We start from the raw sequence: 16427 nt of genomic DNA on the forward strand, positions 1-16427 counted from the left end.
TTTTAACAGTGGGATCTCTCCTAGTTTTGAGTCAGAGAAGAACTCTAAGGAGGAGCGCTTAAGATGAAACTGAAGAATGATAGAGTTAGTGAGGTGAAGAGCTCAGAGCAGGCAGTGGGATGTCACACGGTGGGTTGTGTGGGAACTGAGGGAGTTCCAGAGAGAGAGAACACAAATGAACAAGCTATGCTTAAAACTCTGTGACTTTATCAGTGAACAAAGTATCCAACAGAAGAACACAGTAGTGGTGCAGAATATGCTGAGACTGTCTAGGGCTCTTAACACCCAGAACTGTAGGATGCGGGTGGAACATGAAATTAACACTGAGCTGGAAGAATGTACTCAGGTGATTCTAACACTTGCAGAAATGAGAGGAGTACTAAATTTTATGGCATTGCAAAGCACAGAGAAACTACCAGTTGTTCTTAGGTGTTTTTTTTAATTTTGTTTTTGCTTTTTTTTTTTTTTTTTTAATGAGAGGAATAGGGATGGTTATTCAAGACTCTTGAAGGAGTTGGAATTTGCCATGATCCTTAAAGGAGAGACAGGGTAAGAAGTGCAGTATGTAAGTCCAGGTTAGGGCTATTTGTCATTTACTTGTCCTTGATTGTGTTTTGATTTTTGCCTTATTTGTTCAGCTAGGATTGTGTCTAAGCAGAGCCTCTGCATCTGTTCTTAACCTCAACTGCAGCCTTATCCTCTTACCCATGTGCCGAACACTCCTGGCTTACCTTCGAGGATCCCAAAAGGTAAGAAAAAAAAAAATCCTAGTCACAGATTCCAGCATAGAAATCAAGTGTAACATTCACATGTTAGTTCTGCTTAGTTTTCATGATCTGACTTTTGGCTGGAGTAATTTCTGTAAAGATGAAGGAAAGGGCACATCACCTGTCAAGATGATCAGTGGACTATTCTACAACACTAGATAAGCGCAGAATATAATAGAAATATTATTTACAGTGATTTCAGACACTATGCTCAGGACTTCACAGACATAATTGTGAATCCTTATAATGATTCTGCAAACAGGTATTAGTTCTGCTTTACACACGGGGAACCTGAGGCATAGAGTTTAAGTAGCTTGACTAAGATCATGAGACTAGTAAACGGCAGAGCTAAGATAATCCAAGTTCTGAGCTCTTTCCACTATACACTATATTTTAACTTAGCTAAATTCAGGTGAGTAATCTAGAGCCCTGTGACTTTTGAGCAATATAAGGAATGATTGCTTGTGTTTGATAACTTATCATCTCTGCTTAACACACATACCCATTTTCAGCCATGTTATATGCTTGAAAAAGATGTCCTCATTAAATAGTGATGTCTGTGTGATATTTAGTGTGGTAAAATGACGGGTTTAAGAAAACTGAAAAACAGTAATACTCTTAAAACCCAACTGAAATTCTTTTTGTTTTCAATTATTCTTGTGCATATGTTTGAGAAAGTGTGTCTGTGCATGTTTATTCTTCACTGAGATAGTAAGGCACTGCTGAGTAAGTATTAGTATTTTAATAGAAGTTGTTAACTCAGAGTTGCTTTAATGTTCTGTGAAGATCATATGTGTAGATATTCTCAAGTAAAACTTCTCAGTCTTTTCATGTAATTATATTTGGAAACTCGTCCTTTTAATGCAATAATTTGTGGAAATAACTTTTTCCCTAGGTTGCCTACTATTATGAAATACTAGGTTTTGGTCCTTGTGGCTGGCCATTGGTTTGGTGTAAAGAAAGAAGATAATAGCAGGAAACGAAAAATTTCCCCTAAACCTCTCAGTATTTAATAAGTCTTAAAGAATTGTCATCAGTGTGATACATAGATATTCAAAGATACTTAACATTTTCTTTTGCTATAAGAGCAAGCAGAAACCAGAGATGAGATTGCTTCATTTAAATATAATCTTATTTTTCAATTACAAAACAAATCACATGTATTTTAAAATTCAAACATACCAGAAATATGCAAAATAATTAGAGAGTTTCTCCTAGTCTTACTCTGCCAGAACGACTACTGATGACAGATCAAGTAGGTACACTAACATACTAATGCCATTAGTATGTTGACAATATAGGATTATAGTGTAGTTTATGTTTTGCGACTTTTTTACCTAACAGCAGACCTTGCACATCTTTCCATATCAATAATATAGCCTCACATTCTCTTTAATGGCTTGACCAGATGTATCATAATCTCACCAATTTTTGATTAATAGACTTCTGCCATATTTTCCAAAACTTTTACTTTGTAAATTTTGCACATATATCTTGTTTGTTGCATTCTTTTTATCATTTAAAATGATTTTTATTTAGGTTCCAAGCAGGAGAACCAGAAGATTGCTGGATAAAAGCAAAACGTTCCATATAACCTGTGGTATTACTATCTGTATTTTCTCAGGTGAGAAAGCCAAAAAATGTTAAATATTTTGTTAGAATTACACATTTAATAAATTGTAAAATGTGTAATTTTATTGTTCTGTACAATATCTGCTGTCACCAACAGGAGATTTTCTTATTCTGTGGCTTAGTTTTCTCTTCTGTGTGTTTAAAGAGGTTTTTCTAGGGGATACTACAGAAAATGGGTGTTTCTTATGATTTCTTGCATTATAATATCCAAAAATTGGTCCCCCAAATTGATAATGACAGTTTCCTGAAAGCAAATAAATAAATAATTTCATTTAGAAAGATTGGAAGAAGCAGAGTAAAAGTTTCCAAGCTCTAAAAGTAATAATATAAGAGTTTAAATGTATGAAAATTAGAATGTGAAATGTTTATTCACAGAATATGATTATGCCCAAAATTATATTTGATAAATTCCTTTTTTGATATTAATACTTTGGTAGAAAAACAAATATCATTATTTGTGGAATTTTGCTCTGCTCTTTTCCAAGTTAAAAAGGTAAAATGAGAATCTTTTTGCTTTTAAGGGTCATTTTAAAGTAAATTTTTGTCCGAAGTATTTATGTGATACTTTTCAAATTTTTGGAACAAAAGGTATTAAGCCTAGTGATTAGGTACATGGACTCTGGAGACAGATTGCATAGAATCTATCCCCAGCTACCCTTCTGACTTACTGTGTGATATTATCTCTCTGATCCTCAGTTTATTGTTTTTTTTAAACTGTAAAATGGGTTGGCAGTAGCGCCTAACTCATAATTTTAAGAGTAAAATGAGAAACTGCATATGCAGTTGTTAGAATAGAATTAGTTATAACTTACAGTCCTAGGGGTTAATTATCCCAGTGGCATAGCACCTGACATTTTCACCTGGCCATTATTTGATATGACATAACTGTTATGATACCCAGGTCATTTTGACTGGGCATTTATGTATGGCCATTTTGACTCAGGAATGTTTTGATACAGTTATTACCAAGAAATCATTAACCTTTCAGCTTTTAAAAAATTGCCAAGCATTGTTGAAACAGGCATTTTCACTGTTTTGTCCCTGAACATCTTCCTATTGGCAGTTCCCACCTCTGGAGGTGAGAGATGGGGAGAGGTTCAGGGATGGAATTAGGACTCCAGTGCAGCTCAAGGCTGGGAAGAGTGAGAGCAGAGGAGATGAGGACAAAGGGTGTGGTGAGGGTGAAGGATAGATTAGGGCTAGTGAGGACGAAAGGTCAGAAATGGAGGAGGATCAGAAAACTTACTTGGTTTGTTCTAAACTGTGATCATGTCCAAATATCCTGGTTCAATTAGAGAACAAACAAAAGACAGAGATGGTGTAGATTATTGCCATGAATGAGTTTGTTTTCCAGAGAATTTTTATTCCTCCACTCACTAGTGGTTTGACTATGTCTAAGTCACGTTTCTTTACCTTAGTTTTCTTATCTGTAAAATAGGAATGATTCTACCTACCTCATTGTTTTATTGAAAATTAAATGAGAAAATGCATGCAAAGTGCTTGGTGTAGCTTTCTCCCTGCTACCTAAAGTTAGAAACTCTGAATTCTTTTGACCTGAAAGGTCTTTTAAAAAAGGTGAATATATCCCTTAGTGATGTATTTCATGTAGCTGATACCTATGACTTTTTTTTCCCCATGGGAACTCAAAGAAAATAATAATTCTTCTAACGATATCTTTGTTTTTATCGAGCCATAACGTATATAGTTAGCATATAAGCCTTTAACTTAAAATGGAATATATATATTTTTACTATAGATTTTTGTATTGATAAAGCTATAGGAGATAGATAGTTTTGCTTAAATAATGTTTTATGTCTGTGCCATAGTTGAGTCACATCTAGACACCCTTGTTTTACTTCTTTGGAACCTGGTTCTTGCTTGTTACTTAATCTGCTTCCAGATACCTGTTCACATTTTTCTTCTTTTAAAAAAAATTTTTAAGGAACTTTTTAAGAGCAGATTATATTCACAACAAAATTTAGAGGAAGGTAAAAAGACTTCCCATCTACTCCCTGCCCTCACACAGCATAGCCTCCCCCACTCTCAACATTCCCCACCAGAATGGTAAATTTTTTTACAATTGATGAGCCTAACTTGATTGAAACATCATTATCACCTAAAGTTCATACTTTACTTTAGGGTTCACTTTTGATATTATACACGCTATGGATTTAGACAAGTGTGTAATGACTTATATCCACCATTATAATACTATGTAGAATATATAGAATAGTTTCATTGCCCTAAAAGTCCTCTGTACTCTGCCTATTCATCCCTTTCTACCCACTGATCCCTGACAACCATTAATTTTTTACTGTCTTCATTGTTCTGCCTTTCCCAGAATGTTGTATAGTTGGAATCACACAATAGTCAGTCTTTTCAGATTGGCTTCTTTCACTTAGTAACATGAATTTAAGTTTCCTTGTTGGCTTTCCATGACTTGATAGCTCATTTCTTTGCAGTGCTGAATAATATTCCATTTTGGGGATGTACCACAGTTTATTATACATTTACTTACAGAAGGACATCTTGATTGTTTCCAAGTTTTTGCAATTACGAATAAAGCTGCTGTAAACATTCATGTGTATGTTTTTGTGTGGGCATAAGTTGTCAACTCCTTTGGGTAAATATGAAGGAGTGAAATTGTTGGATTTCATTTAGTTTTGCAAGAAGCTCCAGACTGTCTTCCAAAGGGGCTGTACCATTTTGAATTCCTACCAGCAATGAATGAGAGTTCCTGTTGTTCCACATCCTCAGCAACCTTTGGTGTTTTCCATGTTTTGGATTTTGGTCATTCTAGTGGGTTGTAGAGGTATCTCACTATCATTTTTATTTGAATTTTCCTGATGGTATATAATGTAGAGCATCTTTTCATATGCTCACTGGCCATCTACATATTTTCCTTGAGGAGGTATCTGTCAAAGTCTTTGCCTGTTGTTTAATCAGTTTGCTTGTTTTCTTGTTATTGAGTTTTAGGAGTTCTTAGTATATTTCGGATAATAATCTTTTATCAGATATGTCTTTTGGAAATGTTTTTTCTCAGTCTCTGGTTTTCTTCATTCTCTTGATAGTGTCTTCCGCAGAATGTAAGTTTTTAATTTTAATGAAATCTAGCTTACCAACTCTTCCCTTCATAAATCATTCTTTTGGTATTGTATCTAGTAAGTCATCACCAAACGCAAGCTCACCTAGAATTTTCACTGGGTGATCTTCTAAGAGTTTTATACTTCGGCATTTTATATTTAGGTCTCTGATCTATCTTGAGTTAATTTTTGTGAAGGGTGTAAGGTCTATGTGTAGATTCATTTTTTTTGTACATTTATGTTTATTTGTTGCAGTACCATTTGGAAAAAAGCTATTTATCTCTTTGTTGTATAGCTTTTGCTCCTTTTTCAAGGTTAGTTGACTATATGTGGGTCTATTTTGTTCCATTAATCCGTTTGTCTTTTCTTTTGCCAATACCACAATGCTTGATTATTATAACTTTATACTGTCTTGAACCTGTCCACTTTTTATATGGCCCTTTCCACTCCTCTAATTTGATTACCTGAAGGTGCTTACAAATCCTTTAAATGAATTTTAGGTTATTTAACATTCTTATCCTCTCTCACCGTCGTTGGTTTTTATGATTAATTCAGTACTTTTGGCTTCTCTACATCTTATTCTGGGTTGTGGGGGATTATAGAGTTTGTCAAACTCTAGGCCGTGGCCGTGTCTTCTTTTGAACTACTGTACCTTATATATTGTTGTAAACTGTAATAGTTTACTAATCAATTTCATATCACTTATTTCAATAAGTCTCTCAATTCTGCCATCATTTTACAGAGAAGTAAACTGAGGGCTCTGATAAGTAAGCAATATGGCCAAAATCATAGGAGTTCCAGTGAGTTATCTGTTATTTTTTCCAATACATTATAATGTGCTGTTAATTGCCACCTTATTTCACCTACAATAACAAGTTGAAATGGGGGAGGATATGGTGGGTTAGTGCACAGATCATTTTCTCCTTCCTTGCCCAAACTCTTCAGGATGTTTCTTTTTTCCTAGCTATGTCAAAATGAGTTTGGCTTCAACTCTCTAGTAATTTCCTAGCACTTTTTTCTGAGTCAATTGAGCATTTTATTTACTGTGCCCTTGTAGATAGGTTACTTATTAAGTGGTGGTTATTATTTTCCTGAGTTTTTGTCCCATTTAGTGATTCCCTACACTTTTGATGTTAGGTTAAGGACATTTATGATTTAGATTTGTGGATTGTGAAAAATTGCAACTGGTGAGAAACCTTTCAGTGGGCCTCTATTTTAGATTGTGTGGCAGTGAAGTATTTAAGATATATGGCAAGTTTGGAACTGTGGGAGTGGTGAAAGATGTGGAACATCTAAAATATTAAGGAACTATATTATATCCATAATATTAGACACACACTTGAGGGGAAGTGTGTGTATTTTTTTTCTAACCCTGATTTAATAGTGTTATTTCATTCTAGACTTTAAAAATTCAGTAAACTGTCTATAGTCAAGGTATTTTTTGTATCTTTAAAACTTCACTTTTCAATTTACTATTTCATTGTTCATATAGCTGTCAAAGATCTACCCTGTGTTTACTTAGGGAGAGGAACTGACTCCTTGCCATAGATCATCTATGAAAACCTCACTGACTTGCACCTGTGTGATTCTGTAGGTGTGCATGTGGCTGCCCATCTGGTGAATGCCCTCAATTTCTCAGTGAACTACAGTGAGGATTTCATTGAACTGAATGCAGCAAGACACCGAGATGAGGTGGGTGGTCCCTGTCTTCCCATTTTTCCTTTCACTTGTCATGAGATGACTAATGAGGGTCTGTGATTTTTACAGAAAATGTGTACCTTACTGCTGCTGATGAGTGCTTTAAAATGCAGTTGTCAAGTTGAGTTTTATTCCTTTTCAGTAGAAAATATAGGTACTCACTATTTCATAGTCTCTCCTGCTGAAAATGGGAGTTTGCAGAGTGTCCGCTTTTTATATTCTGCAGTGTCAGATGGTTGCCACTCAGACCTACCTTCTGACTCCCAACAGCTTTTGTCTAATTCCTATCGTTCAGCTGAGAGTGTTGACAGTGCCATTACAGTGTAAAAATATTTTAATAACTCATACTGGGCTTGGGGGAAAGGGACAGAAAGGTAGGTCGATTATTTGTGGACCTTGGATAATCAATGTATTTAACTTAAAAAATGTATATTGTGTGTTTTCATGATTCATTTATGATTATTATTTTTAATTCTCAAAATAGGTGACCTTGAACTGAATTCTATAGCAGGCAGACTCAGGGGTGCTTTTCTCCAGGTGAAGCTGTTCATAAAATGAAATTATATGTTCAAGGTACTGGGCCTGAGCCTGATGTACGTCACACACACAACCCTGGTTAGGTCTCTGCTGCTCAGTGCTGTCATACTGTGCTCAGGCCACATTTGCTTCTCAAGACTGAGACTGCATCAAAACCAAACTGTTCTGCGTCCCCTTTAATCAGAACCTTCCCTATTCTGCCGACTAAGTCTGGTAGTGACTGTATAAGATTGTTCCCTATCTTCCCCCACTCTATTTTCTTCTCCATGTGTCACAGAGTTGCTGTGATCATGTGCTTGACCTTTCTCCCCAAAACATAACAAATGAAAAAGTAATGACAAACATAGAAACAAATTACAAAACCAAAATAGCAAGCTACCTTCCATAAATCCCTTGTCTCTACTGGTATTTTCAAAAAGACTAAGATGATTTAATTGGTCTGGGTTGGGGCCTAAGCACTGATATTTTTAAAGAGCTCACCATGTTTGTAGAATGCAAACCCAACTTTGAAAACCACTGAAAAATTCAGCTCCTTTGCATGCTGTTGACAGCTCTTCACATGTCGTGATTTTGGACCCAGCCACCACTTTTCTCCCTCTCCCCACCCCTCTGTCCTGCCCTCTGCCCATCTCAGGTGCAATTACTTCTTTCCTGCTCCTGCTATGCAATTTCCCTTGCTTCTCTTTTCCTCATTTCCTTCTCTTCTTTTAGAATTCATATAACTTTAATAACGATAACGGTTTTGTCATTTTAATGTGGTATATTTTTGTTTAATATTTCAATATTTTTAGTCATTTAGGGTTTTTAGCTATTAAATTTCTTTTACTTTGAATGATAGAAGCTCGATATAAATTTAAAGTGAAAACTTCTTTTCCAAAACTAGACAGTTTATTATTTTATTATTTCTTCTAAGATATTCTGAATGATATATCATGATACATATTCCTCTGCAGCTTACTTATTTCCATAAATATACGTATTATGGCTTGCTGGATGAGAACATATAGATCTATCTCATTCCCTTCATATGAATTTGCCACAGTTTATTTTTAGTCTTTTTCTTATTCACAGACACTTAGGTTGATTTCAAGTTGTGGTTATGAATCACCCATTAGTAAATTTATTTCTTTGTTCTCTTGTGCTACACAGATTCATAGATGTAAAATTTTGGTTTAAAAAGATATACACACAGCTTTAGTTTGGATGGACAGTGCTAAACTGCCTTCCAAAAAGGCCTTTGCAGTTTACCTACTTTTACCAACAGTGTATTAGAATGTTTATGTCTACACCTCACCTCTGGATTTTTTGGTTTGTTTTACCAATCTGAGGGATGAAAATGGCAACTCATTGTTTTAAGTTGTATTCCCCACTTTTTACTTCTTTTCTTTCTTTTCTTGTGTCTTCCTTTGTTCTTTCTTCCTCTGTTCTTTTAATATATATGTATTTAGCATCTAGTAAGTACAGTATATATACTCTGGTTTCTCTTCAGATCGTATAAATCTTTCACCTTTTAGTAAGTACAGTATATTATATATACTTTTATATATGAAAATGTATATTTAAATATTATGTATACTATATATACATAAGTATATATAGTATATGTGAATATATATGTACATGTATATAATAAATAGATATTCTGTGAATTGCCTGTGAAAAAGATAGTTTGGGTCGCACACCTTATTGTTCTTGCTTTAAGCTTTCACTCTGCCTGGAGGATGATCTGTTTGCCTCCTCTGGTCATCTGTGAAAACATCTCTCACTCTCACATACCGTCTTCTATCCCTAATTATTTCATCTTCTGGTTTCCATAGTCATTTATTCAAATTTCTAATATTCCCACTTCTCCCAGCCCATCTTATATTTTTAGGAGTTTCTCTAGATAACCCTTTAGCCATGTTTTTAATACCAGAAATATAAGTCAATTGACCTAAGCTGGGTGAGGGCTCCTTCCTGAGAAAGTTGTCCTTATTCAAGTCTCCTGAAATTACACTGTATAAATGGCCTCCTGCTTAGTATAAAGCCTGGCCTGACTCCAGATTCAGTAGAGGCATAAGGAAAATAATTCAAAAGATTGTACAGTATTAAGCATCATGAGGATGAAAAGTAAATCCATGAATCTATTGGGGATTGATCTAAGTTTTCCAGAAGGTAGGAAGGGAGTTAACTTTAGTTCATTATGTCATGAGAGTTGTAGTTTAAAGAAAATATTACAATAGCAACACTATTAAGTAACATTACTGTCTTATATTTCCAAGTTCCAGAGACCTATCGTCCATATTTGAGCATCCTCACTTTTATTCACAGTATTTGAAACGTAGTAAGTTCTCAAGTAGTCTTCTTTGCACTGAGTTTACAGTGGGCAAACTCCCTGCACATTTTACTACTTTTGATTCTCACTGTCTTGACCCCTTGTAGGTGTGGTTTGGTAATTGTAGTAGGCAGAGCATATATTAATATTTTGCATTATATTTAAAGATATTGAATCTTAAAATAGTCAAAGAGTGGGCTTAAGGTCACTGCCACTAGCTTGGAAGTTGCTGTTAATAAAACCTAGGCCTCCTGACCTATCCAGTGTTCTTCCTTTCTCAGATGGGTAGTCTTCTCTGAGCTGGATTTTTTACTTGCTATAATCTCCTCTGATATTGTGAAAATGTTATGAAACTTTACCGAGTCTCTCTCACTTCCACTGGGAGGACAGTATCTTACATGCCCAACACATGGTTCTTATACTCTGCAGATTATTTATAGAATTTTATTTCATCAGTGTTTTATTTTTCAGTCATTTTTTTTTTCCTTTTTTCAGGATCCTAGAAAACTTCTCTTCACAACTGGTAAGTTGTTATTGGTTATTCTTTCTTTAAATTCAGAAACATGTTTGAAAATGAGCATTGTCAAATTGCACGGCAATAAGATACATGTTAAAATATAAAATATGGAAAATTTACGTATCAGAACAAATATTAGGAGTTCAGGCATAAAGTTGCAATGAGAACAGAGGGACAGAGGAAGCACTTGGGGTTTGAATGAATTGAGAGTAAAAGTAAGCAAACACATCTCTTTTATTTTTTTACTGAAACATAGTTGATTGTTGGAGTGCAGAGTTGAATAACAATACCTGTGTGCATTATGTGATGTTCAAATCAGGATAATTAGTATATTCAACATCATACAATATAATCATTTTTCCAACACATTTCTCTGTCTTAGGTCTTTCCAGTGAAAACAGTTTAACCCGCTGTATTAGTCAGGGTTTTCCAGAGAGACAGAATCAATAGGATATATTGTAAATATACGAGAGGGGATTTATTAGGGATATTATCTCATGCGATTGCAAGGAGTCATCCCATGATAGCTGTCTGTAAACTGGGTGCTGGTAACATGTGTCAGTCCAAGTCCGAAGACCTCAGAACCAGGGAAGCCAGTCGTGTCCTTGGTGTAAGTCCTGGAGCCCAGAAGCTGAAGAAACTAGAGCTCTGATGTCCATGGACAGGAGAAGAGTGTATCCCAGCTCCAGCAGATAGAGATAGTGGTTTACCTTCTTTCTCTGTTTTTTGTTCTCTTGAGTCTCCCAGTGGATTGGGTGATTCCCATCCACATTGAGGGTGGGTCTTTCCCACCGAGTCCACTCAGGCTGTCATGCCAATCTCTTCTGGAAACACCTTCATGGACACACCTAAAAAGATAGCTTTACCAGGTTTCTAGGCATTCCTTAATCTAATCAAGTTGACACCTAGAATTAATCTTCACACCCCCAATGATTATTAAGGGCCTGCTTTTGTGCCCTGCGCTGTTTTAAGTGCTGTGAATGATAATACATATGTAACCTGACCTTGCCCTCAAGGTGTTGAGAAGAAACACCAAGCACTTTGGGTATCAGTGCAGTTCTTATAATTTAGTAAATTAATATAAATTTTTGTGATCTTAAAACCTGTAAGAAAGAGGAGAAACTCATTAAAACGAACTTTGTTTTTGAAATCTGTCTCCTTTTTTTATTTGTAATTGATTTTTCCTTCTTAAGCTTCTTGTCCATGAAATCTCAGTCTAGACTACTAATTTGTTAAAGCACATTTGAACGTCTTCAAAATTTTCCTTGATATTAGAAAATTTTTACTAAAATTCTTCTCTTTCTTAACCTTACATTTACAAAGATGAAAGAAGAAAGCTGCATTTTGGCTATTTTATATATTTATATATTTCTATATATTTCAGGGGACAAGGATGGTTGGATAGTTGAGAGGATCTATCATAAATGTTTGGCTGTAATACACTGTTAAGAATCAGAATTCCACATGGGACAGAGGTACATTGTCCTGTGTTTCTTTTGAATCAATTTTATGATGGAAAATAACAATAATTCAGGTGCTTTTTCCTCCATGTCCAACTATATATTTAGATTTGTAAATTATATTTTGTTTCTGTTTATAGATTTATGATATTTTCCACTTGTAAAATATTCAGTTTTCTCTGTAGGATCACAATTTAGTCTTGCATACAACTTTGCTCATTGAGAACATGTTTCTACTTAAGCCTCAAAAATTGGATGAGAAATAGAAGAGAAAAAAAGCAGAAAAACAAAACCTTACGTATGAATCAATTTTGGGGGGAGTTCATGTGAATTAATTCCAGAGAAATAAACAAGAACTTTAAAAAAAAAATGTTATGTTATGCAGCTTAAAGTGTAATTGAAGGCTTAAAACCTTTAAAAATTTTTTAAAAGTTTGGTTTATAAAGATATAAAAAGACATCTGTACAACTAAGATATTACATTAACACACTTTGTATTATTAATACTTCTGTGTAAGCAGGTGATTACTCCTCCTATCACAAAACCCCATCATCCTATGCCCTTTCCCAGAGATCCCCATGAGTGGTTTGGACTAAGTAGAAAACATACTTAAAAACACAAATTTCCTGGCTCCATCTTAGAGAATCTGTTCTTCCCCTTCTGAACATCTCCTTATACTCCTGAGCATACCTTCTCACTGCTACCTACCTGGTGCCTCAAATAGCCTACTCTATTTTGTTCACCTGGTCAATGCCTGCTCAACTGGAAATCACAGCCGACATGCCCATCATGTACAAAGTCCCTCCTAATTCTACTAGGCTGAGCTGGTCTCTTCTAGGTCTGGATCTCTAAAACTAAATAGTAGAAATACTATGTTGTAGAATACTTTATTTCCTTACATGTACTGTTTTGTCCATTTGAAGGTGAGCTTCTCCACTGTGGGGCAGGGCTAACCCTAGGGTATTCAGGGCCTGAAGCAAATATTTTTTGTAGGTCTTCTGTCAATATGAACAATTTGAATCACCCCAAATCAGCAAGTATGCACTGTTTTGATGGCCCAGTTGCACATAATTTAATGAAAGAAACACTGTGCTGGCCAGTAGGAGCCATTCACCTTCCAAGTTGTCAGCCCTGAACTGGGGCCAAGACACAGGGTTCGATAATTATGAAACTGGAGCTCCTAGGGCATCTCTCTGACCCTACTGAACAAAGGTGAGAGAACTAAGTGGAGTCTAAAGATGGTAATGGGTTGAGAGATGCTTTCTATAAATAGATGTAATGCAGGTTTGTATTATTAATACTGACTAAAACTATTTCATGGCCATCTTTGAATGTTCTCAGGCACTATACCTAGGAAAACTTAAGTTCTTGATAAAGGAATGCATGCATGTTTTTAGGTGTTCTAGTGAAAAAGAATATTTTTATTACTTGATAGATTTCTCGGATGTTGGTTTATTTAATGTTACATGAAGTCTTCTCTCTCTGTTTAATTTTTTTTGTGTAACCTAGTACTGAAATTAAGATTGTCTTGTGGAAAATAAAGACTTTGGCAGTAAAAGTGACATAAAATATGCTAGATAGACTTGGTACATAAGAAATGTTAAAAACATTCCAATTAAGAATTTAAAAAAAAAAAAAAAGAATTTATAACAAAATATAAGTTTAATAGATTGGATTATCCAAACATTCACTTAAAAATGCTTACAATGTATCTCCAATTTTGGCAGTACGTTATATATTGAGAATAAAATACATGGTATCTAATTTCAATTAGGATAACCCTCATAAACAAATACAATTATGTTTTCAATTATGTTACAAATATTGGGTAATGAATAGACAATGGTATATTTCTGACTACATCTGGGTATAGATGAAAATGATCTCTCAGGTTAATCTAGAGATGGCAGTATAGTGCAATTATTCATTTTAAAGGCTACTAATTAATGAATCTAATATGCATAAATAAAAAGCAATAAGAATAAACATACAAGCATATATTTTCCTAAAGAAATAATTATAGGTTTTGCTTCATAACTCAAAGAACTCAGAGTTTACAGGAAAATCAGTGTACTTCACTTGGGCAAGTAACTTTGCCTGGTGAGCTTATACTAAGCCAATAATTTCCAGACAGGATTTTCTGACTCTTGGAATGTGTAGTAATAGAGGTTAATATATTGATACTTAGCTGAACTGTCTATGTAGTTTAGGTTAGGGTGCCCTCCGATGTACCCTGAAAGCATTCAGTGCTTAGCCCTCCTTTAGCACTTAATGCCCTGTGTGGCAACTGCCTGCTTAACCTCTTAGAGCAGGATTCATTTTATCTCTGGCAGTTAACAGTAAACTATAGATGCCTGCAAACAGTCCACTGAACAAATAAATGTCATTTGTTTAACTCTTTAATTTGACGCATTAATGTTTAAATCACTTTGGTGATTATTGCTGTAGTCTATGCATACCCTATTTTTTCAGGTGTCCTTCTGATTAAGTGATTTGTAGACATTCCCTAACTAATATTGGAATGCTCAGAATCAGAGAGACTGACCTCCTCTTTTTTTCCCCTTCAGATTTATTTATTTATTTATTTAATTGTAACATAGCTGATTGGACATATCTGTGGGGTACAGAGTTGAATATCAATACCTATGTGCAATATATGATACTCAAACCAGGATACTTAGTATATTCAACATTATAAATGTAATCATTTTTTATGGCCCTTTACCAATTCCTCCCTCACCCCTACCTTTCCCACCTCTGGTAACCTCAGTTCTGTTCTCTCTTTTTGAAAGTTCAATGTATTATTATGATCGTTATATATTTCTTCCTTTATTTCTTTTATTTGTTGATTTTTTAGCTCCCACTTATGAGTAAGGACATGCAGTATTTCTCTTTCTGTGGTTGGCGTATTTCACTTATGATTCTATCTAAGTTCATCCATGTTGCTGTGAATGGCAGTAGTTCATTCTTTTTTATGGCAGAGTAGTATTCCTTTATGTAAATATGCCACATTTTACTTAGCCAGTCATCCAACAATGGACATTTACATGGGTTCCAACTCTTGGCTGTGTAAACAGAGCTGTGATGAACATGGGAGGTATCACTTTGACATGATGATTTCCATTCCTTTGGGTGCATATCCAGCAGTGGAATTGCTGGATCATATAGCAGTTCTGTCATTGTTTGAGGAACCTCCATAACATTTTCCTTAATGGCTTCACCAATTTACTGTCCCACCAACAGTGTAGGAGGGTTCTCCCTTCTCTGCATCTTCTCCAGCATTTGTTATTCTCTGTCTTTTTTGTAACAGCCAGTCTAACTTTTGTGAGATGATGTTTCAGTGTGGTTTTGATTTACATTTCCCTGATGCTGAGTGATGTTGAGCATTTTTTCATGTGTCTGTTGGCCATTTGCATTTCTTCCTTTGAGAAATGCCTATTCAGCTCCCGTGACCATTTTTTAATCAGGTTTTTTTTTTGTTTGTTTGTTTTTACTGTTAAGTTCTTTGAATTCTTTGCATATTTTGGATATTAATCCTTTGTCAGATGCATAGTTTTCATATTTTCTCCCACTCTATAGGTTGTCTTTTTGCTTTGTTAATTTGTTAATTTTGATGTGCAGAAGCTTTCCAGATTGATATAATCCTATTTGTTTATTTTATTGAGTTAAAGTTGAAGTTCACTAAATTACACACATGTAAGTATGCAGTTTGATTGGTTTTAACGCACACACACATACACACATAAAGCAATCATCAAAATCAGGATAACAAATATTCCCATTATCCTAAAAGGATTTTGTGCTCTTTAATCCCTCCTAGTAACTGTTCTGCTTTCTGTCACTAAAGAATGGTGTGAATTTTCTATAATATTATATAAAAGTGGGCATAGACTTGTACTTTTTTGGTGGCAGGGCAATGTGGCTTTTTTCACTCAGCGTAATAATTTAGTGATTCATCTATGTTGTTGTTTTAATATCAACAGTTCACTTTTTCTTAATTGCTAATTATTTTCCCATGTACAGTTAATACCACAGTTTATCCATTCATCTGCTGATGGACATCTGAGTTGTTTACAGGCTTTGACTATTAAAAATAAAGCAGCTATGAACACTCTTAAACAAGTCTTTGTGTGGATATGTTTGTATTTCTTCTCAGTAAATACTTGGAAGTGCAGTGGCACAGCCATTTTGTATGCATGCTATTCTTTTTAAATAGTATATTTTCTGTACTCTTAGTCCTTTAGTGTAAGCTAGATTAGTTATCTTGCTCTTCTCTTACCCGTAGGAAGTAAGCACTCACCTGGAGGAAATGTTAAAGATGATGGGAAAAGGGGATGATGGGGAAGGAAGTGTAGGGAAGGGAAGATTTGGATTAGGTCCATCAGGGAAGGGCAAGTTTTGTTAGGCTTTCAAATCTGT

The 16427-nt window shown here is 35.0% G+C and overlaps 1 protein-coding gene across 2 annotated transcripts in view; it reads left to right on the forward strand.

Annotated features, from left to right (window-relative positions):
- NOX4 (NADPH oxidase 4) overlaps nucleotides 1-16427 on the forward strand; it is a 158742-nt gene that overhangs the window by 41519 nt on the left and 100796 nt on the right. For both annotated transcript variants that reach the window (XM_063094259.1, XM_063094260.1), the window contains exons 3-6: nucleotides 639-749; nucleotides 2307-2391; nucleotides 7077-7174; nucleotides 10527-10554. In XM_063094259.1, coding sequence (XP_062950329.1) covers nucleotides 639-749; nucleotides 2307-2391; nucleotides 7077-7174; nucleotides 10527-10554 — 322 coding nt within the window. The remainder of the gene's footprint in view (nucleotides 1-638; nucleotides 750-2306; nucleotides 2392-7076; nucleotides 7175-10526; nucleotides 10555-16427) is intronic.

Source organism: Cynocephalus volans, chromosome 4 (assembly GCF_027409185.1).
Source record: "Cynocephalus volans isolate mCynVol1 chromosome 4, mCynVol1.pri, whole genome shotgun sequence".
NCBI lineage: Eukaryota > Metazoa > Chordata > Mammalia > Dermoptera > Cynocephalidae > Cynocephalus > Cynocephalus volans.